The following is a 26065-nucleotide window of genomic DNA, read 5'->3' on the forward strand; positions in this document are numbered from 1 at the left end:
CCCAATCTATCTGCCATGAAGTGATGGGACCAGATGCTATGATCTTAGTTTTCTGAATGTTGAGCTTTAAGCCGACTTTTTCACTCTCCTCTTTCACTTTCATCAAGAGGCTCTTTATTTTTTTTTAACCATTTATCATTTATTTATTATTATTATTATTACCTTACAATATTGTATTGGTTTTGCCATACATCAACATGAATCCGCCATGGGTGTACATGTGCTCCCCATCCTGAAACCCCCTCCCACCTTCCTCCCCATACCATCCCTGTGGGTCGTCCCAGTGCACCAGCCCCAAGCATCCTGCATCGAACCTGGACTGGCGATTCGTTTCTTATATGATATTATACATGTTTCAATGCCATTCTCCCAAATCATCCCACCCTCACCCTCTCACACAGAGTCCAAAAGACTGTTCTATGCATCTGTGTCTCTTTTGCTGTCTCGCATACAGGGTTATCATTACCATCTTTCTAAATTACATATATATGCGTTAGTATATGATATTGGTGTTTTTTTTTCTGGCTTACTTCACTCTGTATGATAGGCTCCAGTTTCATCCACCTCATTAGAACTGATTCAAATGCATTCTTTTTAATGACTGAGTAATACTCCATTGTGTATATGTACCATAGCTCTCTTATTCATTCGTCTGCTGATGGACATCTAGGTTGCTTCCATGTCCTGGCTATTATAAACAGTGCTGTGATGAACATTGGGGTACAGGTGTCTCTTTTAATTCTGGTTTCCTCGGTGTGTATGCCCAGCAGTGGGATTGCTGGGTCATAAGGCAGTTCTATTTCCAGTTTTTTAAGTAATCTCCACACTGTTCTCCATAGTGGCTGTACTAGTTTGCATTCCCACCAACAGTGTAAGAGGGTTCCCTTTTCTCCACACCCTCTCCAGCATTTATTGCTTATAGACTTTTGGATTGCAGCCATTCTGACTGGCGTGAAATGGTACCTCATTGTGGTTTTGATTTGCATTTCTCTGATAATGAGTGATGTTGAACATCTTTTCATGTGTTTGTTAGCCATCTGTATGTCTTCTTTGGAGAAATGTCTATTTAGGTCTTTGGCCCATTTTTTGATTGGGTCGTTTATTTTTCTGGAATTGAGCTGCAGGAGTTGCTTGTATATTTTTGAGATTAGTTGTTTGTCAATTGCTTCATTTGCTATTATTTTCTCCCATTCTGAAGGCTGTCTTTTCACCTTGCTTATAGTTTCCTTTGTTGTGCAGAAGCTTTTAAATTTAATTAGGTCCCATTTGTTTATTTTTGCTTTTATTTCCAGTATTCTGGGAGGTGGGTCGTAGAGGATCCTGCTGTGATGTATGTCAGAGAGGGTTTTGCCTATGTTCTCCTCTAAGAGTTTTACAGTTCCTGGTCTTATGTTTAGATCTTTAATCCATTTTGAGTTTATTTTTGTGTATGGTGTTAGAAAGTGTTCTAGTTTCATTCTTTTACAAGTGGTTGACCAGTTTCCCCAGCACCACTTGTAAAAGAGATTGTCTTTTCTCCATTGTATACTCTTGCCTCCTTTGTCAAAGATTAAGGTGTCCATAGGTGTGTGGATTTATCTCTGGGCTTTCTATTTTGTTCCATTGATCTATATTTCTGTTTTTGTGCCAGTACCATACTGTCTTGATGACTGTGGCTTTGTAGTAGAGCCTGAAGTTAGGCAGGTTGATTCCTCCAGTTCCATTCTTCTTTCTCAAGATTGCTTTGGCTATTTGAGGTTTTTTGTATTTCCATACAAATTGTGAAATTATTTGTTCTAGCTCCGTGAAAAATACCGTTGGTAGCTTGATAGGGATTGCATTGAATCTATAGATTGCTTTGGGTAGTATACTCATTTTCACTATATTGATTCTTCCGACCCGTGAACATGGTATATTTCTCCATCTATTAGTGTCCTCTTTGATTTCTTTCACCAGTGTTTTATAGTTTTCTATATATAGGTCTTAGTTTCTTTAGGTAGATATATTCCTAAGTATTTTATTCTTTTCGTTGTCAAGAGGCTCTTTAGTTCTTTTTCACTTTCTGCCATAAGGGTGGTGTCATCTGCATATCTGAGGTTATTGATATTTCTCCCAGCAATCTTGATTCCAGCTTGTGCTTCCTCCAGCTCAGTGTTTCTCATGATGTACTCTGCATATAAGTTAAATAAGCAGGGTGTCTCCTTTGCTCTGCAAATAGGTTCATTGGTACCATCTTTCTAGATTCCATATATATGTATTAGTATATGATATTGGTTTTTCTCTTTCTGGTCAGTCTTAAATTTTAACCAGTTTGGTGGATTTATAGTGGTATCTCCGTGTAGTTTAAACTTGCGTTTCACTGATGAAAGAAGCTATTAGACATCTTTTCAGGTGCTTATTAGTTATATTTTATCCTATTCTGTGGTATGCCTTTTTGTTTTCTTAACAGTGGCTTTTGAAGATCAAACTTTTAAAATTCTGATGAAATTTGAACTGATCTTTTTTTTTTCCTTTTGTGGTGTGTTTTATCTGAGAAATCTCTGCTTAGCTCCAAGTCACAAAGATTTTTCTCCTATGTTTTCTAGGAGTTTTATAGTCTTAGCTTTTATATTTAGTTCTGAGTTAACTTTTGTTTACAATGTGAAGTAAGGGTTAAATTTTTTTTTTTCAGTATGTATGTGGAGTTTTTCTAGTGTCCCTTGTTGAAAAGCTTATCCATTTTTCATTGAGATAATTTTGTTTTTTGAAAATCATTCAGCCATGTATGTATAGCATTATTTCTAGATTCTAAATTCTGTTCCATTGACCACTAGCATTTTTTTCTCCAGTATACTACTTCCTTGATAATTGCAGCTTTACAGTAAGTGCTGAAATCCTTATAATCTAAGTCCCTGCTACCACCAAAACGCCTTAAGTGTTTTAATAGTTCTAGATCTTTTGCATATCTATGTGAATTTTAGCATTAGGTTTACATTTTGATTGAGATTGCATTTATTCTATGTAATCAATCTGTGGAGAGTTGTATTTTAATAATATTAAGTCTTCCAGTTAATTAATATGTTATATCTCCCTATTTATTTAGGTCTTCTTTAGTTTCTCAGCAATATTTTGTGGGTCTTATCATATAGGTCTTATATGTGTTTCATTAAATTTATTCTGAAGTATTTTCAGTTTTGGGATGATTTGTAAGTAGAATTATATATTTTATTTCACTTTCCAATTTTTGTTGCTAAGAAATAGACATACTGATGTCTTGTAAATTAACCTTGTATCCTGCATCTTGCTGCTGCTGCTGCTAAGTTCCTTCAGTCGTGTCCGACTTTGTGCAACCCCATAGACGGCAGCCCACCAGGCTCCTCTGTCCATGGGATTCTCCAGGCAAGAACACTGGAGTGCGTTGCCATTTCCTCCTCCAACGCATGAAAGTGAAAAGTCAAAGTGAAGTTGCTCAGTCGTGTCCACCTCCTAGCGACCCCATGGACTGCAGCCCACCAGGGCTCCTCCGTCCATGGCATTTTCCAGGCAAGATTACTGGAGTGGGGTGCCATTGCCTTCTCCAGCGTCTTGCTAAATTGAAGTATTAATGTATTCCTTAAGATTTTTCTATGTACATGATTACGTCATCTTCAGACAAAAGCAGTTTTACTTCCTCCTTTCCAATCTGTGTTTTATTTTATGTATACATGTGCTTTATTTATTTCAGTGTTACAGCAAAATGGTTAATAGAAGTAATGAGAATGATTAGCTTTGCATTGTTCATGATTTTAAGGGAAGATTAATCATTTACCATAAATTATAATGTTAATTGTTAGTTTTTCGTAGATATCCTTTTTCAGACTGACTGTTGTTGTTTAGTCGCTAAGTCATGTCTGACTCTTTGCAACCCCATGGACTGCCGCACGCCAGGCTTCCCTGTTCTACACTGTCTGCCAGAGTTTGCTCAAACTCATGTCCATTGAGTCGGTAATGCCATCCAACCATCTCATCCTCTGTTGTCCCCTTCTCCTCCCACCTTCAGTCTTTCCCAGCATCAGGGTCTTTTCCAGTGAGTCAGCTCTTTGGATCAAGTGGCCAAAGTATTGGACCTTCAGCTTCAGGATCAGTCCTTCTAATGAATATTCAGGGTTGATTTCCTGTAGTATCGACAGGTTTAATCTCTTTGCTGTCCAAGGGACTCTCAAGAGTCTTCTCCAGCACAATTGAAAAACGTTTCTTCGACGCTCAGCCTTCTTTATGGTTCAACTCTCACATCCATACACGACTACTGGAAAAACCATACTTTTGACCATATGGACCTTTGTTTGCAAAGTGATGTCTCTGCTTTTTAATATACTGTCTAGGTTTGTCATAGCTTTTCTTAAAAGAACAAGTGTCTTAGTTTCATGGCTGCAGTCACCATCTGCAGTGATTTTGGAGCCTGAGAAAATCTGTCACTCTTTCTACTTCTATTCCTATTGCTGAGAGTTTTTTTGTTTTTTTTTTTACCAGGAATGGGTATGAACGGTTGTCAGATACTTTTTTCTGCATTACTCTGATATATATTAATTCTGTTAACATAGTGAATAACATTGATTGATTTTCTAACAGTAATCAACATTGTATATCTGAGCTAAACATATTTTATGGTCATGTATTATCCTTTTGCATTGCTGGATTCAATTCGGTAATACTTCATTGTTGATTTTTGTGTCTGTTTTTATGAATAATTATGGTATTTAGTTTTCTTTTCCTGTGATGTCTTAATGTGATTTTGTTATCAAGGTAGTGCTGATTCATAAATTAGGTTGGGATGTGTTTGATTCTCTTGTCTTTCTTAAAGGGTTTGTGACTGAAATTATTTCTTCCTTGAACAATTGATAGAATTCATCAGTAAAACCATCTGGATCTGGAGTTTTCTTTTGGGGAATGTTTTAAATTATGAATTCAATTTCAAAGACTATTCATGTTTTCTCTTTTCTTCATAGTCAATTTTAATCTCTTACGTCTTACAAGTCATTTGTCTAGTTTATTGCTAAAAAGTTTTTGGTAATATTTTATTATCCTTTTAGTTTCTGTAGAATCCCTAGTGATCTTTCATGCCTTGTATTGGTAATGTTTCTTAAGTTTCTTTTTTCTTTTTCAGTCTAGCTAAAGGATTTTTTATTTTAATGATCTTTGCAAATAAAAAGCTTTTGCTTTCATTGATTCTTTTTTACTACTATTTGTCTCTTTTCTATTTAATTTATTTCTATTAATACTTTATAAGTTTTCTTTTTGATTACTTTGATTTTAATTTGCTCTTTTAATTTCTGTGATCTAAAACCTTTTTTATCTTCTAATGCAAGCACCTACTCTTTTTTTTGTGGCGGGGGGGAGGCGCTGCACGGCATGTGCAATCTGAGTTCCTTGACCAGGTATGAAACCCATGGCCCCTGCATTGGAAGCAGAATCTTAACCAATGGACTGCCAGTAAAGTCCCCAGTCACCTCCCTAGGGACAGTTGAAATGAATGTATATGCTGCTACTGTTATATGAGGAGTTCTATAAATATCTATTAGATCACATTGGTTTATGTTATTTGAGCTATTTATATCCTTACTGATTTTATGAATAATTGTTCTATTATTGCAACATATAATGTGTATCTTCCTCTGGCTATTTTTAAGGTTTTATATTAGTCTCCTACAGTTTGATTATGATGTACTACCTGAATATGCATTTCTTTGTTGTTTTCTTCCTGCTCGGGGTTTGTTTAGCATCTTGAAGCTGTCTAAATATCAACCTATTCAAGATATTTGGAATATTTTCAGCCATAATTTATTCAAACGTTTTTTCTTCACTCCTCTCTTTCCTTCTGGGACATCAATTACATACATGTCAAATGACCTAATAGTCCTTCAGTTCCTGATTTTCAGTTCAGTTTTTCTTTTTTAAAGTGAAAGCAGGTCTATTTAGATGCTTTTCACTTTTTAAAAAATGTCTATTTTCTGTCTAAGTTTCTGCTGCTGTCTTCAACTTTACTGATGTTTTCTTCTGCAGTAACTGATATTCTTTTAATCCTCTAACCTTTGAGTTTTTCATTTCAGGGATTATATTTTTCTCATCTGTAGTTCTTTGTGGTTCTTACAATATTTTCCATTTTTCTCCTCCTCATATTTATCTTTTCTTTTGTTCTCTAAATGAATAGGAATAGCTAAAGTTTTTACCTTCTAATACTATATTCTCTATCATTTATAGGTTTGTTTTTATTGTTTTTTTAACTAGTCAGGAGTCTCATATTTATAATTCTTTGTATGTTTAGTAATTTTTGTTAGACTGTGAGCACTGTAAATTTTCTAATGTTGAATTCTGGATTTTGTTGTTTTTCTTTAGAGTGTTGGGCTTTGGTTCTGGCAGGAGTTAAATTACTTGAACATTTCTTTGATATTTCCATGGCTTGTTTTTAAGCTTTTTAAGGGGAACTTTAATAAAGTGATGTTTAGCATACAGGTGCAGGCTTATTTCAGCCTATTATTTCTCTGCGTTCTCTTTCATATATCCATGTTTCAATACATATTCCCCGCTCTAGAGGTGTGTGGTCAGAATTTAGATGTGTCTGAGCCTTGTGCAAGCTGGGAGAATTGTTGAGAGTACAGTAACCCCCTACCAGTTCCTGGTTTTATTGTTTTTTGGTTTTTTTTTTTAGGAATTTTGAACTTTTCATTATTGTTACTCCTTATAGTATTTAGTGTGGTAAAATGAAAATTTGGTCTCTGTAATATGTAATTACTGATGCCTACTGATAGAAATATAAATGACGTTAGAATATATGGACCGTCAGATGTATCGAAAAGTAGTTATTCAGTTTTTCAGTAAATTTTAAATGTTTGACAAAATTGTAGTCTATCAGATCAGTCGCTCAGTCGTGTCCGACTCTTTGCGACCCCATGAATCGCAGCACGCCAGGCCTCCCTGTCCGTCATCAACTCCTGGAGTTCACTGAGACTCACGTCCATCGAGTCAATGATGCCATCCAGCCATCTCATCCTCTGTCGTCCCCTTCTCCTCCTGCCCCCAGTCCCTCCCAGCATCAGAGTCTTTTCCAATGAGTCAACACTTAGCATGAGGTGGCCAAAGTACTCGAGTTTCAGCTTTAGCATCATTCCTTCCAAAGAAATCCCAGGGCTGATCTCCTTCAGAATGGACTGGTTGGATCTCCTTGCAGTCCAAGGGACTCTCAAGAGTCTTCTCCAACACCACAGTTCAAAAGCATCAATTCTTTGGCACTCAGCCTTCTTCACAGTCCAACTCTCACATCCATACACGACCACAGGAAAAACCATAGCCTTGACTAGACGAACCTTTGTTGGCAAAGTAATGTCTCTGCTTTTGAATATGCTATCTAGGTTGGTCATAACTTTCCTTCCAAGGAGTAAGCGTCTTTTAATTTCATGGCTGCAGTCACCATCTGTAGTGATTTTGGAGCCCAGAAAAATAAAGTCTGACACTGTTTCCACTGTTTCCCCATCTATTTCCCATGAAGTGGTGGGACCGGATGCCATGATCTTCGTTTTCTGAATGTTGAGCTTCAAGCCAACTTTTTCACTCTCCACTTTCACTTTCATCAAGAGGGTTTTGAGTTCCTCTTCACTTTCTGCCGTAAGGGTGGTGTCATCTGCATATCTGAGGCAATCTTGATTCCAGTTTGTGTTTCTTCCAGTCCAGCGTTTCTCATGATGTACTCTGCATATAAGTTAAATAAACAGGGTGACAATATACAGCCTTGACAGACTCCTTTTCCTATTTGGAACCAGTCTGTTGTTCCATGTCTAGTTCTAACTGTTGCTTCCTGACCTGCATACAGATTTCTCAAGAGGCAGATCAGGTGGTCTGGTATTTCCATCTCTTTCAGAATTTTCCACAGTTTCTTGTGATCCACACAGTCAAAGGCTTTGGCATAGTCAATAAAGCAGAAATAGATGTTTTTCTGGAACTCTCTTGCTTTTTCCATGATCCAGCGGATGTTGTCAATTTGATCTCTGGTTCCTCTGCCTTTTCTAAAACCAGCTTGAACATCAGGAAGTTCACAGTTCACATATTGCTGAAGCCTGGCTTGGAGAATTTTGAGCATTACTTTACTAGCGTGTGAGATGAGTGCAATTGTGTGGTAGTTTGAGCATTCTTTGGCATTGCCTTTCTTTGGGATTGGAATGAAAACTGCCCTTTTCCAGTCCTGTGGCCACTGCTGAGTTTTCCAAATTTGCTGGCATATTGAGTGCAGCACTTTCACAGCATCATCTTTCAGGATTTGGAATAGCTCAACTGGAATTCCATCACCTCCACTAGCTTTGTTCGTAGTGATGCTTTCTAAGGCCCACTTGACTTCACATTCCAGGATGTCTGGCTCTAGGTCAGTGATCACACCATCGTGATTATCTGGGTTGTAAAGATCTTTTTTGTACAGTTCTTCTGTGTATTCTTGCCATCTCTTCTTAATATCTTCTGCTTCTGTTAGGTCCATACCATTTCTGTCCTTTATCGAGCCCATCTTTGCATGAAATGTTCCTTTGGTATCTCTGATTTTCTTGAAGAGATCCCTAGTCTTTCCCATTCTGTTGTTTTCCTCTATTTCTTTGCATTGATCGCTGAAGAAGGCTTTCTTATCTCTTCTTGCTATTCTTTGGAACTCTGCATTCAGATGTTTATATCTTTCCTTTTCTCCTTTGCTTTTCGCTTCTCTTCTTTTCACAGCTATTTGTAAGGCCTCCCCAGACAGCCATTTTGCTTTTTTGCATTTCTTTTCTATGGGAATGGTCTTGATCCCTGTCTCCTGTACAATACAAAGTACCAAATCAAGATGAATTTCCAAGTGAGAATCACTTGATTCTTGAAATTATTTCCTTTTGCTTCCATTTAATTACAAAAACTACGTTGGTCCTTTTCTGTCCTTTTTTTTTTCCCCATGATCTTTCATCTCTCTTTCCAGGGACTCTTTTTTTTTTTTTCCACTCTCTTTGCTAATATGCTCAGAAATCCCAGCCATTTTCATAGCTTTAATATTTATCTTTATACAGATTATATCAGTGTATTTATTATGTGTGCATATAGTATATGAATACATATATGTGCATATGGAATAATATATATGCATATAGAATAGTATATCAAAATAGTATGACAGACTGCTCAAACCTGTCTTCTGAGATACAGCCCTGAATTTTCAAATTCTGGTTGATGGGCAGTTCTCTTTGTATAGCCCATTATCTTAAATAAAATATACCTAAAACCTGAAAGTTATGTACTATCCCCAAAGTATCTCCTCCTTTACATCTCTTTTTCTCTGAGTAGATCTCAACTCTTGTTTCGAGTCATCCTTTCCTGAAATCTTAGTCATTTTTGACTCCTCCTTCTCCTGTAATTAAAATGCAGAGGTCCATTAATTTGACCTTTTCAAGCTTTCTCATGTCTTTTCTCTCATTCAGATTTCCACTATAACATTCAGTTATTTATTCGTTAAATAAGTATTTGTTCAAATTCTATATATGCTAGCATTTCTGCCCCCCAGCAAGTAGGAATTATGTGGTTTCCATAATTTAACATAGAAATGATAGGTCCCATTAAATACTTGTGAAATAACTCGCTAAATGAAAATATTGGGTTGAACCATAAGAAATTATTGTTTTTCTAGGGTCAAAATGGTCAAGTGTCAGCAATTTTGTATACTAAACAAAAATATTTCTGATATGAAGGAGAAAAATACATATCAAGTTACTCTTAAATAGTAACTTAATGACAAGTTCAAGTATGTTAACAGTAATATTAACATGTGTACAGTAATATTAATGTGTATAATTAATGTTAACAGTAATATTAACATGTAAAATTTTGTTTCTTCAAACTATGTAACTTGACTTTTCTCTTATTTGTTTACCAGGAAACACGGAATTATCCAGAATCATATCCACAGCTGCCAAGGGATGAAACAGTGGAGAACCCTCATCTCCAGAAGCACATTTTGGAATTAGCATCCATTCTGGATGTGCGAAACGTGTTCCTTGAGAATACCATAGACGACTATTAAAGCAAAAATCCTCTTGTTGAAACACGTTTTCATTTGCCACAGATTTTAAATGGTGCAGTTTTCTAATGTGATGACAGATACATAGTGGTGTTATTTAGTTTTTATTTTTCAATTTAGGACCACCATTTTAAAAACAAACTGAAAAAATCGTTCAAACTTTTAGGGTAACTTTTAAAATACAATCTTTCAGGTGTTTTATTAAAACCTCGATTAATCTTGGAATTTTTATTTTTTGGTTTTGAGGTATGGGTACTTACCTCTAACATCTAATTCTGCACTCAAATAGTTACTGTTCTCACCCTGAGAAGAGTAAATCATTTATTTTTGTATAATGAGGAAAATCCAACTCTTATACTTGGACCTTATATGTGTGGATTTGGAAAATACATAATTGTTCACAGAAGTGAAACTAGCCAGCATGGACTACTCAAAATCAAGATCATAGCCCTTCCATAATATTTCTTTTCATTCCAAGTTAGTATCAATAGATAGAAAAATGTGTGATTCTTTGAAGCATAATCAAGTTATAGTTCTTGAAAGTGTTTAATTCGTTTAAATGCTGTCAAAATTTCAGAAACTGTAAAGCATTGATTTGTGTCTGAAAAGCTAAATCTTTAATTGGGGTCTTTAGATGATAAATATCATTTGGAATGTGTGAGTCCTGTGCTGTCATGATATATATTTGCATATTTTGTTTTCTTTGTAGTTTTTGAATGCTGGAAGTGAAAAGGAAGTGAAAAAGAGCAGCTTTTAAATCTTTCCGTCAAAAAAATCAGATTGTTGGTTTCATGATCCAGTGTTTCCATAGGAATTCCATTTAAACTCTTATTAATGAGATCAAGTTTGAAGGCTATATAGATTGAAGTTTGTGGCATACACTGCAGAGTTGGTCATCTTTCTGCCTGGTTCAGATTGATGAAACTTCAAAGTAAGTCAGAGATGTTATTAATATTAGTTGAGGGTAACTGAATTTATTATTTAACCTAAAATGGAAGTTGCTTTTGCATTGACAATTTGGAAGTGAAGTTTTTAGAAACTCCATATATTCACTATTTTCTACTTCATGCACAAGTTTTTTTTTATTATTTTATATAGGACTCGGTGTATAATATTTATAAAGATTTTTTAGTTGTTTTCTTCCTTTTTATCCCCTTCATAAAATTCACAGGCACTAGCTATGATTTCTTACCCCTCTTCTGACTCCACAGCTTTCAGATTGAGAAATCTATGAATCAGAAGCCCTTCTACCTAATTTTCCACACAGGCTCACAGTCTACCTCTGGCAGTCCCAGGGGAAATGAGGTGTGTGCTGTTGGTGCCTCTCTACTATGTTCCTAGGGAAATTTTACTGTAATATTTTAAACTTGATTTTCATTTCTGACATAGAGAATTATTTGGATCTAAGTTATGCATATACCTGTTCCACTTTGTTGATTTTTCATCTGAAGTCTTAAAGCTATTGTTCTGGGGTTGGGGGACTTTGTGGGTTTTTTAATTAACTTTTTAAAAGTCAATTTTGTTTGTTATTTTAAACATTATTTCAGAAGTCTTTGGAAAAGCCCCAAAGAGAGATTTTCTTTGCAAGTGGGTTTTCATTGTCAGATAAGGACTACTTTCTTGTTTTTTCCCCCAGTACGTTACTAAACTTCATCATTTTCTTTTCATAACTGTTCACCTGGACTACAGCAATAGATTATCCTTAGTTATCTGACCTCTTGTTTCAATTCCCTTGAAGTTCTGTGCCAGTAATGTTCCTAACAACACATATTGTCCTGTTCTCTGATGCTTAAAATAATATTTATCACCCTGAGCTTTATCCTCACCTGATTAACATAAAGAACAGTGGTTTGAGAACTGGGAGATCTGAGTTCTAATCCTGGCTTTCCTGCTAACTAGCTGCTTGTCCTTTGACAAATGTCTTCATGTCTGCTTTTTAGCACTCTGGCCTGTTAAATGAAGGCTTTGGCCCAAGATTCAATCCAGTTCTCTGGTTCTGTAATTTGAATTCTTGGTTCTGAAAGACTGATTTTCCCACCCCTGCCGCTTGGAAAATTGGTTTCCCTTATTATGATGTACACAGTATTTCCTTTCCTAGATCATTTTTACCTAGTTTTTGTTCAAGAAAATATTTGAGTCCCACTTATTGGTTGTAGAAAGTAGTTCAGAGACTTTCCGGAAAGAAATTAGAGGTTATGTTAGTAGAAACACGTTTGTCTAAGAACAAGGGATCTTAGAAATCACAGCCAGTGTTTAGATGATGACATTCCTCCTTAAGCTAATAGTAGTGTAATTCCTTACCAGTGGTGAAAAATTTTAAGTGAACTGATCTTGAGAGGAAAGCTATACAAGAAAATTCTAAACTATTGTTTCATTCACGTGTATTGAGCAACAGCTGTTCTCCAGATTTGGTCCTAGGCATTAGTCAAACAGACAAAGTAGACTTAACCATCCTCGTCTTCATGGAGCTTATATTCTAGTAGAAGAAATCAGGCAATAAATATAATACATAATTTATGTTAGAAAGTTTTAAACAGTATGAAGAAAATTTAAGAGTGTGCTAAGGAAAATGTTTCCTTTGTTTTTAGAGAGAGAATAGAATTTCAAAGACCGATCAAGGTAGGCCTTCTTGGAAAGGTTACATTTGTGCAAACATGTCATATTCCTTTGTCTTTTCTTTCTTTTTTTTTTTTTTTTTACTTTTTATCTTTAAAATTTGAAACATGCACAGTGTTTAATGAGTGCTCTTGGACCCATTACCCTGCCTCTTTTTTTTTTTTTTTTAATATATATTTATTTATTTGGTTGCACTGAGTCTTAGTTGAGGCATGTGGGATCTAGTTCCCTGACCAGGATCGAACCTGGGCCCCCTGCATTGGGAGCCCAGAGTTTTAGCTACTGGACTACCAGGGAAGTCCCCCAGCCTCTACATTTTAAGGCCTTACTTTAATAAAGGAAGAGGAAATGAAAAAGGACAATCACTTAATGGTAAGGTCAAGATGGCAGTGGCAGAGAAGAATCTCATTTTTTTCAATGTCCTGCCCCCCCTTTATGAATATTAAAATGGCAAATCCTTTATTTATTTTTAGAATTCATAGAAATTTAAATTTTGGAATGAAAAACAAAGCAAAGCAATGGGAAAGAACACTTTTTTTGCTTTCAAATCACACAAACTCCCCTCCTGGAGATTCTGATACAGACTCTCACCTCACTTAAGAATCACTATAAACAAAATAGTATAAAAGTGCAAGAAGTAAGTTATGTACAAATAAAGTGAAAATTAAATACAAAACAAAATTAAGCACAATGAAATTGTTTTCTTTATCTATATGTTTCTGAAGTTGGTAAAGCAACTGTCTTCTTTGTTTTACAGAAGAGAAAACTCAGACCCTCAAAAGTTGTCAGTTTTTTCCATAAAGATTGAGCCAGAACTAAAACTCAGATCTCCTATTCTCAGCCCAGTCTTTCCCAGTAGCTCAGGTTACTTTCTATGACAAACAAGAAAGAAATAATTAGAGATTTAGATTTTGGCACAAAAGTTATGGTATTTGTTTAATATATCAAATATTGAAACCAGTAAATCAGTCCAGCCCTAGCAAAATTTTATTTATTAATTATTTTTTAAAAATCCACAAGTCAGACATTTTATCTTTGATTTTAGCCAGGATATATTCGTTGTGTATGTATATATGTGTGTTTTCTTCCTAGGAAGTGGTGCTCTCAAAAACCTCTCAAAGCACATAGAATTTATTGTTCTCTTTATATTTTTACCAAGTTGAAATGTTTTGAGATTATAAAAGGAAAGTGCAATCTAGTCATGACTGAAATTTTCCTAGTAAAGGATCTGAGTTTTATTTTTTTCTCACTGTGGCTACTATGCTTTGTTTTCTTCTTGCAGTAGAATTCCCTGTAAGACATTAGGTGGTTATTGAACTGAATTTCTTTGAGGTAAAGGGAAAAGCAACAAATCTGATTTATATATCAATTAGGGGAGCTTTTGTTGGTATTCTTTTCCCAGTTTAATCTCTGACCTGTGTGAGTTAGTAACTTTCTGTGTCTTAGAAGGGTTTTGGACTCAGTTGAAAAATCTTGTACTTAGTTATCCACAGAGACTTGTCATCAGTCTGATAGAGAACATTGTAGACAGGAAATATAGTAAGGTACCAAGGTCCGCAAACTTGGCTACTGCCTGTGATTCAGAACCACCTCCCCACCCTAAGTGAGTAAACAGATTTGATATGAATATGAATGTTATGAATCTCCTGGTGATATTTTGGGTGTTTATGTTCCTGTATGTGTGTTTGGAGAGTATTAAGGATATTTACATTGAGGGCTCTTTTGTTGTCCTTATTTATTTTAAATTCTTATTTTATTTGCAATGGCATGTATATATTTTGGTGATGCTGAATGCAATCTCTGTGTATACTTTTTGTATATATGTACATAGCTGTAAATATATGGTATGCAATGATACAGTATGTGTATATTATATACCCATACCCATTGTGGGCTGAATTTATTTAAGTTCTGTGAGGACATCATAGTGGCATTGTTCATGCTGCTGTATTAGGTTGTGGCTGTATCTCAATCATGAGCCTCTATTTTGAGGGGCTTGTGTTTGGGTAAAATGGGCTATTTTGGAGTTGAAATTAGGATATGAAGATCTTAACAGAAAGCTGGATATTCTTAGCTTTAAAAATCATCTGCCAGTTTTCATTTAAACTGATGATAAATTGTGATATAAACCTGAAAAACCTAAGTATGTGAAACTGAGACACCAGCAGGTTCTTAAGCTATATTAGTCCTTTATTTTCTTGACTGTAGTTGGGTATTATTACTTAGTAACACATGTATTTATATTGAGAATCAAGGGGCAATGGAAAATACTACTTTGATCACATTTCAAAATAGATAGGAAATAGGGAAATGTTCCTAATTGCCATTTTAATACCTGCTACCACAGTTTAATTTTGGAAGAATTTTTTTTTTTCACTAGTGTGTCTCATTTTATATGTCTCTATGAGGCAAAAAAGGGGGCATTAGGTAGAAGGCTTTACTTAGGTGGGGTCGAATTTAATGAGGAACAGGAGGTTGATAAACCTGTATATTTGCAGCAGCTGTGATTAAGTTCTGTCTTGGCATTTCTAGCTATAGATTTTTCTTAATTGGAATTGCATATCAAAGATGAGTCCACTCATCTGCGAAAATGCTTCCAGTGAATAAAATGCCTCCAGATGTATTTCTTTGTCTCTGTGAGACCACTGTGTTCTGCAAATTGATATATTCACGCGTGAAGCAGGATTCTTAACAGTAGGTATGTGGCGTGCTATATATAAAAGCAGGGCCTTCAAACCTCTCCCAAGAATGACAGGTACGGGAGGATAAGAGGGTAGTTTGTATGTGCAGTGCCAATATGTGAACCTATGGAAAATCACGGAGATCAGTGCTCGGCTCCTCCTGTCTTCACTGGGCATGTTCATTTGCATGGAAGAGTGTAGGAGATGTTTTAATATACACTTGAATATATTCACCACAAAAATTAAGTGGGTTTTTTTTTTGCATGATAAAGTATAACTGCAAAAAACTGTTTACCCTATTGTTCTTCAGAAGATTAAATCCATCTGATCCAACTTGAAATTATCTTAAAAAGTCAGAAATCAATTCTGCCATCCCCCAATATGTTATGTTTGCCTCTTCACTGTAGTTTTAATATAACAGCCAAGTAGTCATAACACTTCTCAATTAAAATATTACATTTCAAATAGTTATAATAACTTTTTTCTTAAGCACATAAAATTTGGCAGTGTACTATTTCTGAGAAAATCAGTGAAAACATTCATAGTGTCTGATGTTTTAGTAACCAAGTTATTTATTGCAACTGGAGAGTAGCAGAGCAGATGTTATGCTATTTAAAATTCATGGAACTGACTCACGCTTAACGTGGACATTGATTTGAGAAGAGCAGCAGCAACAGAAAGTGTAGTAGATGAGGTTGACATTATGACTGTGACCTCTGGCTCTCTAACAGTTGTCAAGCCAGTTACTTTGCAGTTAAATAAAAAATTGCTTAGAAAACCACGCCCTCTCCCCCTGTTCTCCTGCTGTCTTAGACATCGATACTTTATACCTGTTCATGCTGTACCTCCAATCTGTCACTGGATACCGTGACCACTTTACCTTAAAAAAAGTTGTTTTTTTTTTAAGGCAATTCATCTTACTCAAACTAGAATTTCAAAACATAGTATTATACTGTGTTCCAGCTTCACTGAATTTTTGAACACAGAGATTTCTTAAACATGCCTTGTGTTTAAGGAAGAATAACTGGTATGTGAATGGAAACAATCACCTTTTGAAGGGAAGGATGTCAGAATGGTGCTGGAGGGACATGCCCTTAAATGAGTATAAAGACAAATGTAATAAGTGGAACTAGTTTGTTGATGCCATAGAAATATTTCCTTTGGAATTCTGTAGATATGAATTGTTTTCTTAAGCTAAAATTGATATTTTTCCCTTTATTGGTTTGGTGTACTATTGACTTTTGAGAAAAATTCCATTTAGTATAACATTGTTCCTTAATAACTGAAGCACCATTTCTTAATTTAAAAATATTTTTGTTAATTTGTGTTTTTTAAAGTTATTTTTTAAATTAATTATCAAACTATTCTAAGCAGTATGATTTTTTAAAAAAACATATTTGAACAAGACTTCAGAGATTTTTAGTACTTTGAGATATAGTAATTCTGCACTCCAGATTCACTTAATCATCAAGCTGGAATTTGGTCATAGAACAGACTATAAATTGGGAATGTTTTCCTATTTTGGTGGTTAATTCCTGTCTATATCGTAAGACAATCATCTTTTTAGATGTAGTATTGTTTATTGAGATGTTGGTAATTTCAGGGTTCAGATTTTATTTTACTTTTCTGATAGGCTTATGAAATAAAAGTTAATAGCCTGAGGGTTTATGTCACTTTTCAGAATGAGATGGTAAATTATAGCTAGCCTTCCTTTAGGCGTGCAGTAAACATTTGAAATTTTGTGTTATATCACTAATATTCTTTTCTCTTTTGAAACTGTTGTGAATGTCCACTTATCCATGATTGAAAATTAACATTTGTAAACATTACGATTTGACCCCTAAGTCTTCTGAAACATCAAATCAGTGAGATCAACCATTGTAAAATACAAACTGGTCATATATGTTAACCCAAAGTAATCATTTCCAAACGATATCAAAATAAACTCTAAATACAAAAACCTTATTCCTACCCTTCTTTGCATGTTACTTTTTTCTAGATTATGTGTTGTGATGTATTAAAAATCTGCAGGAAAAATTGCTTAAAATATTTTAGGGCAATAATTTTTATTCCTATTTCTTGCAGAATGAGTTTTTTTTAAAAAAAGAAAAAACTCTTGTTTACCTTTTATTAAAAAGAACTCAATGGTTCAGTAAAATATCTTAGGATTTTATGTTTGTGGCTTTTTATAGTTATGTGGTTACATTCCTTTTGTCCCATAGATCATATGGCTAGTTCTCCAGCTGTTTTTTATTTATTGTTTTTTAATAAACCTTGCCACTCAACAATCAGATATATTTTGGAGGCTTCTTCCTGTCAAAGTAGAAAGGTTTTAGGTAATAGGAAAGGCAGATGCAATGTCCTACATTTTCATAGTAGAGCTTACAAGTGAAAGAATTTATTCAAATAGGTTATCTTCACTGTGTAGCACCAGTAAAAGTAGTGGTTTCATTAATCATTGAATGTGATAAAGCAGTTTTAAGTCATTTCCTACTTAGCACTAAAGAATTTTGTCATTTCAGGCCACATTATTATTTTCTCTGAGTAGTTTTCCATTGTAAGGTTGAATATCTTTTTATTTATATCATCACTAAGGGTTAAGATAATCAAATAGGAATTAAAATGTTATACTTGATCTTTTTTCCCTGAAAATAATTGTGAACCTATTGTCTATATTATGGATATTAGGCAGAAATGCACTTGTTTCGATCATAGAAGAAATTACATTTGGAAAATATAATTATTTGATTTTCTAGTGGTGTGAAATACTTTTTAAAAATTGTGCTTGTCTGTAACTGAAATGTTATAGAATTGTACACTATAAGGATTCTAGAGTTATATTTATTAGCTCTCTTTGAGAGATTGAAGCACAATAATTTTCACGTAACCGTACTTACCAAGTGCTGCTAATCTGTCGTGCAAATGATGAAACTATTTGGTTGCCTATCTAGCTATTCACAAATCACTGTAATCCTTGAAATGTAGTCTTGTTGCTCATCTGTATTAAATTTTGGGTATTGTGGGTTAATACTTTAGAACAAAATCCATCAGCTCAGCTCGGTGAGCCCAACAAACCGTTTGGATTCACTAGTTTTATATGTGTTCTCAATAGAATTACATTTGAAGGGGCTATTTACTACCAGTGACTAAGGGGGAAAATTACATTGTCAATATCATTTGACTTGAACAATTGTGGTATTGTAAAAGTCTTACCTGTTGTGTTTCTAAATTGCTTAAGCCATACATACTCTTAAGGATTTTTTTATTGTGTTCCTTCTCAGCAGCATTTTTCTGCTATGTCTGTTATGGTTAATATGTCATAGATTTTAGAAATTAAGAAGTTACCAAAACATTTTATTTTCCTGATCATCACTTTTGACTCTTGTGTGATATGTGATTTGTCATAAAGGATAGCAAGCCTTCTACTACTTCACTAAATGAATTTCAGAGTAAACACTGTGATTCTGCAGAGGATTCAGTAGGCCCTTGTTTTTCCAATGTTTTCTTCTGTTACATGGTGCCTACCACCTTGAGGGGCACTTAAATACTAGAGGATGAAGAGTTAAACATTGTTTTGATGTTTATTGAATAACAAGATTACAGAAGATTTGATTTTTGTCATCAGTGTATTGAAGACATTTTTGCATTGATAAATGTTCTCTCTAGGAATGTGATTACATTCATCAGGTGTGAACTCTTGTAAATGAATTTTGTATCTTGAATTCACATATATATTAAGTGTATCATCAATATAAAAATAAACATTAAAATTATTTGCTTAAAGTTTTTGTTACTTCTTCACAATTGCTAACAACATAAGCGCTAAACTGGACAGGGTTTGCTTCTTTTCAGGTAATTCTTCAGACAGTTGAAACCATTTGAGGTTTAGGATTCCTTGGTATTGTTGCAGTAAATTTCTTCTGAGTCCTAGTCTTGGTTTTTTCCCTGCCCTGCTCCTCGTGGTCAGAACTGGGACATGCTGAGGGCAGGATTGTTTCAGGGAATTGAGATAAAGCTGCTGGCGCTCCGGCTGGTGTTGGGTTTGGGCAGAAACACATAGAGCTTCAGTGTGGAATGTCTGCCTCAGCTGGCGTTGAGTCCGGAGACCCGATGTAGTTTACCAATTTGTACTGTACCTTTGTACAAGGCAGTTTTACCTGTCTGGACTTCCTTCATCTGTCAAAAGTTGGAGGCCCATTCGTGACTAGTGAAATGAACGTAGTGTGCTGACACTAGCGTGGTTTTTCTAATGATTCAGAGTACACTATATGAGATCAGATCAGATCAATTGCTCAGTCGTGTCTGACTCTTTGTGACCCCATGAATCGCAACACGCCAGGCCTCCCTGTCCATCACCAGCTCCCGGAGTTCACTCAGACTCACGTCCATCGAGTCAGTGATGCCATCCAGCCATCTCATCCTCTGTCGTCCCCTTCTCCTCTTGCCCCCAATCCCTCCCAGCATCAGAGTCTTTTCCAATGAGTCAATTCTTCACATGAAGTGGCCAAAGTACTGGAGTTTCAGCTTCAGCATCATTCCTTCCAAAGAAATCCCAGGGCTGATCTCCTTCAGAATGGACTGGTTGGATCTCCTTGCAGTCCAAGGGACTCTCAAGAGTCTTCTCCAACACCACAGTTCAAAAGCATCAATTCTTCGGCGCTCAGCCTTCTTCACAGTCCAACTCTCACATCCATACACGACCACAGGAAAAACCATAGCCTTGACTAGACGAACCTTTGTTGGCAAAGTAATGTCTCTGCTTTTGAATATGCTATCTAGGTTGGTCATAACTTTCCTTCCAAGGAGTAAGCGTCTTTTAATTTCATGGCTGCAGTCACCATCTGCAGTGATTTTGGAGCCCAGAAAAATAAACAGTTTCCACTGTTTCCCCTTCTATTTCCCATGAAGTGATGGGACCGATTGCCATGATCTTCGTTTTCTGAATGTTGAGCTTTAAGCCAACTTTTTCGCTCTCCACTTTCACTTTCATCAAGAGGGTTTTGAGTTCCTCTTCACTTTCTGCCATAAGGGTGGTGTCATCTGCATATCTGAGGTTATTGATATTTCTCCCGGCAATCTTGATTCCAGCTTGTGTTTCTTCCAGTCCAGCGTTTTTCATGATGTACTCTGCATATAAGTTAAACAAACAGGGTGACAGTATACAGCCTTGACGAACTCCTTTTCCTATTTGGAACCAGTCTGTTGTTCCATGTCCAGTTCTAACTGTTGCTTCCTGACCTGCATACAGATTTCTCAAGAGGCAGATCAGGTGGTCTGGTATTTCCATCTCTTTCACAATTTTCCACAGTTTATTATGATCCACACAGTCAAAGGCTTTGGCATAGTCAATAAAGCAGAAATGTTTTTCTGGAACTCTCTTGCTTTTTCCATGATCCAGCGGATGTTGTCAATTTGATCTCTGGTTCCTCTGCCTTTTCTAAAACCAGCTTGAACATCAGGAAGTTCACGGTTCACATATTGCTAAAGCCTGGCTTGGAGAATTTTGGGCATTACTTTACTAGTGTGTGAGATGAGTGCAATTGTGCGGTAGTTTGAGCATTCTTTGGCATTGCCTTTCTTTGGGATTGGAATGAAAATTGCCCTTTTCCAGTCCTGTGGCCGCTGCTGAGTTTTCCAAATTTGCTGGCATATTGAGTGCAGCACTTTCACAGCATCATCTTTCAGGATTTGGAATAGCTCAACTGGAATTCCATCACCTCCACTAGCTTTGTTCGTAGTGATGCTTTCCAAGGCCCACTTGACTTCACATTCCAGGATGTCTGGCTCTAGGTCAGTGATCACACCATCGTGATTATCTGGGTCGTAAAGATCTTTTTTGTACAGTTCTTCTGTGTATTCTTGCCACCTCTTCTTAATATCTTCCTCTTCTGTTAGGTCCACACCATTTCTGTCCTTTATCGAGCCCATCTTTGCATGAAATGTTACTTTGGAATCTCTGATTTTCTTGAAGAGATCTCTAGTCTTTCCCATTCTGTTGTTTTCCTCTATTTCTTTGCATTGATCGCTGAAGAAGGCTTTCTTATCTCTTCCTGCTATTCTTTGGAACTCTGCATTCAGATGTTTATTTCTTTCCTTTTCTCCTTTGCTTTTTGCTTCTCTTCTTTTCACAGCTATTTGTAAGGCCTCCCCAGACAGCCATTTTGCTTTTTTGCATTTCTTTTCCACGGGGATGGTCTTGATCCCTGTCTCCTGTACAATGTCACAAACCTCATTCCATAGTTCATCAGGCACTCTATCTATCAGATCTAGGCCCTTAAATCTATTTCTCACTTCCACTGTATAATCATAAGGGATTTGATTTAGGTCATACCTGAATGGTCTAGTGGTTTTCCCTACTTTCTTCGAGTCTGAATTTGGCAATAAGGAGTTCATGGTCTGAGCCACAGTCATCTCCTGGTCTTATTTTTGCTGACTGTATAGAGCTTCTCCATCTTTGGCTGCAAAGAATATAATCAATCTGATTTCGGTGTTGACCATCTGGTGATGTCCATGTATAGAGTCTTCTCTTGTGTTGTTGGAAGAGGGTGTTTGTTATATGGTAAAAGACCCCCTTGATGAAAGAAGAGAGTGAAAAAGTTGGCTTAAAGCTCAACATTCAGAAAACTAAGATCATGGCATCTGGCCCCATCACTTCATGGCAAATAGATGGGGAAGCAGTGGCTGACTTTATTTTTCAGGGCTCCCAAATCACTGCAGATGGTGATTGCGGCCATGAAATTAAAAGACGCTTGCTCCTTGGAAGGAAACTTATGACCAACCTAGACAGCATATTAAAAAGGAGAGACGTTACTTTGCCAACAAAGGTCTGTCTAGTCAAGGCTATGGTTTTTCCAATAGTCATGTGTGGATGTGAGAATTGGACTATAAAGCAAGCTGAGCGCCGAAGAATTGATGCTTTTGAACTGTGGTGTTGGAGAAGACTCTTGAGAGTCCCTTGGACTGCAAGGTGATCAAACCAGTCCATCCTAAAGGAGATCAGTCCTGGGTGTTCATTGAAGGGATGATGTTGAAGCTGAAACTCCAATACTCTGGCCACCTGATGCGAAGAGCTGACTCATTTGAAAAGACCCTGATGCTGGGAAAGATTGAGGGCAGGAGGAGAAGGGGACAACAGAGGATGAGACGGTTGGATGGCATCACCGACTCAATGGACATGGGTTTGGGTGGACTCTGGGAGTTGGTGATGGACAGGGAGGCCTGGCGTGCTGCGGTTCATGAGGTCGCAAAGAGTCGACACGACTGAGCGACTGAACTGACTTTAGATTCTTAAAACTTTTCTTTCAGTGACCTGGATTGCAATATAAAACGTGTAGCCTACAGTAGATTACAGGCACAAAACACAAGTGACAAAGCGCGAGTTCCCAACACTGACTGATGTATGGAGCCACAGGCTCCCGCGTGAGGAAGGTGACAGGGACATGCAGGGTGCAGACTAGGATGCAGAAAGGGAAATGAAACTCTGGGTCGGCCCAACGCAGCCACGACCTGAGGTTTCTATGAGACAAGCTGGCACCACCGCAGCCATCGGTTCTTTCCCTTTTGCCACCAGGCTCCTACCACTCCCCCGCTCCGCACCGTCCCCTATTTTGGAAAAAAAAAAAAGGAAAAGAAAGGCTTCTGCTACCCAGTCTTCCTACGCAGGTCTGGCCGCTTGCTGACGTGGCGGGCCGGCCTCAGCGAGCGGCCAGGCCCGCGCCTTTGCCCGCGCCCTCCAGCGGTTCCGGTCCAACCGCCATCCCGAAGCTCGCGGAGGCCGCGCTCGGCGCATGCGCGCGGTGGGCCAGCCCCGCGCGCAGCCACTTCCGGCGCTCTGGTGGAAGTGCGGTTCCGGGTCGCTGCTCTGCTCGCCGGCCGGCCGTGGGGGCTGGTGACGCGGGCCGGCGCTCACGAGAGGCCCCGGAGGCGGGGCTCTGCCGGCTGCCCAGAGAGCGGCAGGTGGGCGGGCGGGGGCCGGAGACGGGAGCAGGCCTCTATTTCCCTCGGTGGCCTCGGTGTGCCCCCAAAGCGGCGCCGACTGGGTTGCCCAGGACCCAAGCCGGGGGCAGTGCCAGGGTGCCGGACAGGGCGAGGGTGGGGGCAGAGGCGGGCTCTTCGGCCTGGGAATCTGGAACCTGGGGTCCCGGAACTCCCCCCCTCCACCGCTCACCTGCGCGACCTTAGACAAGTCACTCCTCATTTCTGGGTCTCAGTTCCCCTGCTGTCAAGTGGGAGAGACATTGGGTCCCTCCTGGCTTTGACAGTCCACGTACGGGCGGGTCTGGGAGGAGCCTGAGTGAGTGGGATCGAAACTGCCGTGGCAGGTGGCTGGCCCCCCGAGCATTTGGCAGTCGTCTTCCAACTTTGCCGTCCTTTTTCTCAGCGATTTTCTGAATGTGAATCAAGGCTCTGGGGTTCTGGCCAGGTAAATAGTATGTGACTGTCAGAATCAACTGAAATAAATACTGGCCCTGGGAAAACCTTAATCTCATTGAAGTTGTCGTGCTCAGGGCTCCCAAGGCGAAATGAGTTTACCCGCTTACTACAATGAGAGATTCTGTTCTTTGTGCCTTTAAGTGAAACTCTCAGGCAAATCACAAATGCAAAGACCAGGGTGAGGGAGGGTAGACCACTGAGGATTATGGTAATGACAGGTTTTCTCTCCCCCCACCCCCCACCTTGATCCTTCCTGCCTCCTCTTCCACTCTGCCCGTCCCCCCAACATTTTGACCTTACACTTGAGAGGAAATATCCAATGCATTTTATCTTTGTCTTCATGCAGGACAGAAAGCTTTGACCTCCAAGCTGTTTTAAATCTAATAGATAAGCCAGGTGAGTAGGTGGTTTACAGACACTGAAGGCAAACTTTTGAAGAATTGCACAGACTTAAATGGATGCTCAGAAGTGGTAAGCAGTCATTTGTACATCTTAGAGCTTCCTCATTAGAGGTCTTAGAGCAGAGCTTAGATATCCGCCAGAAAACATCAGAAGTTAAGATTGGAACCAGAATGTTAATGTTTCATGCATGATGGGAGGAAAAGATGTTTGAATCTGGTGTGTAGTATCATGGAACACATTGTACAAAAAAAGAAACTAACGAGGTAATTTTAATCACTCTTTAAGAAAACCACACAGCATTTCCAGGAAACATTTAAGGATGTTTCCTGATACAGTGCAGTTGGCTGGCTTTCCTGTTTTTTTTAGAAAAAAGTTGTCAACATTTTCTAGTGAACAGCTGATTCCACACCATCTTGGAACATCAGAACATTACATCTTTTCCCTGTATTGAGTTACATGTTTTTGTCTAAACTGTAGTCATACTTAATATTATTAGGGGAAGAATTCAAAAACATTATGTTAATGTTTCCCCTGGGAAATTTTGCTTAATGTGTTGTATGCCACAGCCAATGTGATGTAATTTAAAAAAAGAGTAAAGACTTGTGGGTTCCTGGGTTCCAAAGCACTGCACTTTAGCCACACAATCTTTGGCATATTACTTCACCTCCCTAAAACTGGATTTTCTTATCTGTATATGCATCTGTCACACCTGAGTGCTTTGTAAATGTTTAGTAATTGTGTCCTAGTAAGTGTGCATGTAAAATTATGAAACTTAATTTTGAAACCTAAAGCTTAACAAAGCAACCCAGATAGGAAGTTTCTCTGATGTTTAATTAAGAGCTCTCTTTCATCTGATTTATAGATACTCCTGTGCCACAGACCTTTGGCCTTCATTTCAGTGGGAATGCAGCTAGTTTGGATAACTGGGCCTTTTTAGGCACCTGTCTCGGAATTCCTGGTTGCTGGCCTAACAATTGTTGTAGCGGTCAAGCACTGGTCATCAGTGTAGGAGAGCCACACAGCAAAATGTTTGCAAAACTGAAGAAGAAAATTGCAGAAGAGACTGCTGTCGCTCAGAGGCCAGGAGGTGCTACTAGGATCCCACGATCAGTGAGCAAAGAGTCCGTTGCCTCCATGGGAGCTGACTCAGGAGATGACTTTGTAAGTACCTTCTGTAGTTCTTAATATTTGGTACAGCCTCATTATATTTAAAAAATAGTATTTCACAGAATCATTCCGGTAAGTATTTTCTTTTAAAATTGCAAAGATGATTTGTAGTTTATATCTGATTCTTCTTACTCTGAGGTGCTTTTCTTTTTTTTTTCGCGGGTCTCTTTCCATATTCTCTACTTTCTCCTCTTGTACTCTTTTTTCCATCTATATAAAACCTTGTGCATCATCTTCTGTATTCTGTTTCTCAGAGTACTTTGGCCTGTTGTCTCTGCACGTATATATACTTTACGTCATTGTTACTTAGTGAAGTCTGTGCATTTGGCATGGAATTAGCCAGGGAATTACCACAGTTTTTATGGGAAAATTGATGAAAAGATGGCACTGATGGCTGCACTTTGTCCCTTATTTGTAAAGTATCTTTGTAGTTGGAAAGATTTGAGAATGCTACTGTGTTAAGTAAGTATCATGCCTTGGGATTAAAATTGTGTCTGTGGCATATGACAGGATCTTCTTAAAGTCAGATAAGTTAAAAGAAGTTATTTATAAAGCTTGATATATGTAAAAGAATGTATATAATGTAAATATATTGTATAGGGCATAAAAATAAAATGAATGCTTTTTAAGTCTGTCACTTAGGCAGAGAGCTAGATTTTTGTCAATACTGTGTGTTCCTTCCTGGTTCCCTTCCCTTTCCTCCCCTTCAGATAACCCATCCTACAGTTTGTGTATATTGTTCCTTTGCTTT

General features: G+C 37.6%; 2 protein-coding genes across 7 annotated transcripts in view; both read left to right on the forward strand.

Moving 5' to 3' along the window:
* The window catches only part of SCAI (suppressor of cancer cell invasion), a 124260-nt gene extending 105165 nt beyond the window's left edge, over positions 1–19095 (forward strand). The window contains exon 18 of one of the 2 annotated variants that reach the window (XR_011465979.1): positions 9872–9908. Coding sequence is in view for 1 of the 2 variants with exons in the window: in XM_070378998.1 (XP_070235099.1) it covers positions 9872–10018 (147 nt within the window). In the remaining variant the exon portion in view is untranslated. Of the gene's footprint in view, positions 1–9871 lie in introns of both variants that reach the window. The other variant, XM_070378998.1, reaches the window with a different exon arrangement.
* A 4037-nt stretch (positions 19096–23132) lies between these two features.
* The window catches only part of GOLGA1 (golgin A1), a 43967-nt gene continuing 41034 nt past the window's right edge, over positions 23133–26065 (forward strand). The window contains exons 1-4 of one of the 5 annotated variants that reach the window (XM_070379001.1): positions 23191–23268; positions 23634–23734; positions 24092–24216; positions 25010–25308. In XM_070379001.1, the coding sequence (XP_070235102.1) occupies positions 24204–24216; positions 25010–25308 (312 nt within the window). In that variant the 5' untranslated portion in view covers positions 23191–23268; positions 23634–23734; positions 24092–24203. Of the gene's footprint in view, positions 23269–23291; positions 23735–24091; positions 24217–25009; positions 25309–26065 lie in introns of those variants that run through there. The other 4 variants (XM_070379003.1, XM_070378999.1, XM_070379002.1 and 1 more) reach the window with 4 other exon arrangements.

This window comes from Bos mutus, chromosome 11 (genome assembly GCF_027580195.1).
Source record: "Bos mutus isolate GX-2022 chromosome 11, NWIPB_WYAK_1.1, whole genome shotgun sequence".
Lineage (NCBI taxonomy): Eukaryota > Metazoa > Chordata > Mammalia > Artiodactyla > Bovidae > Bos > Bos mutus.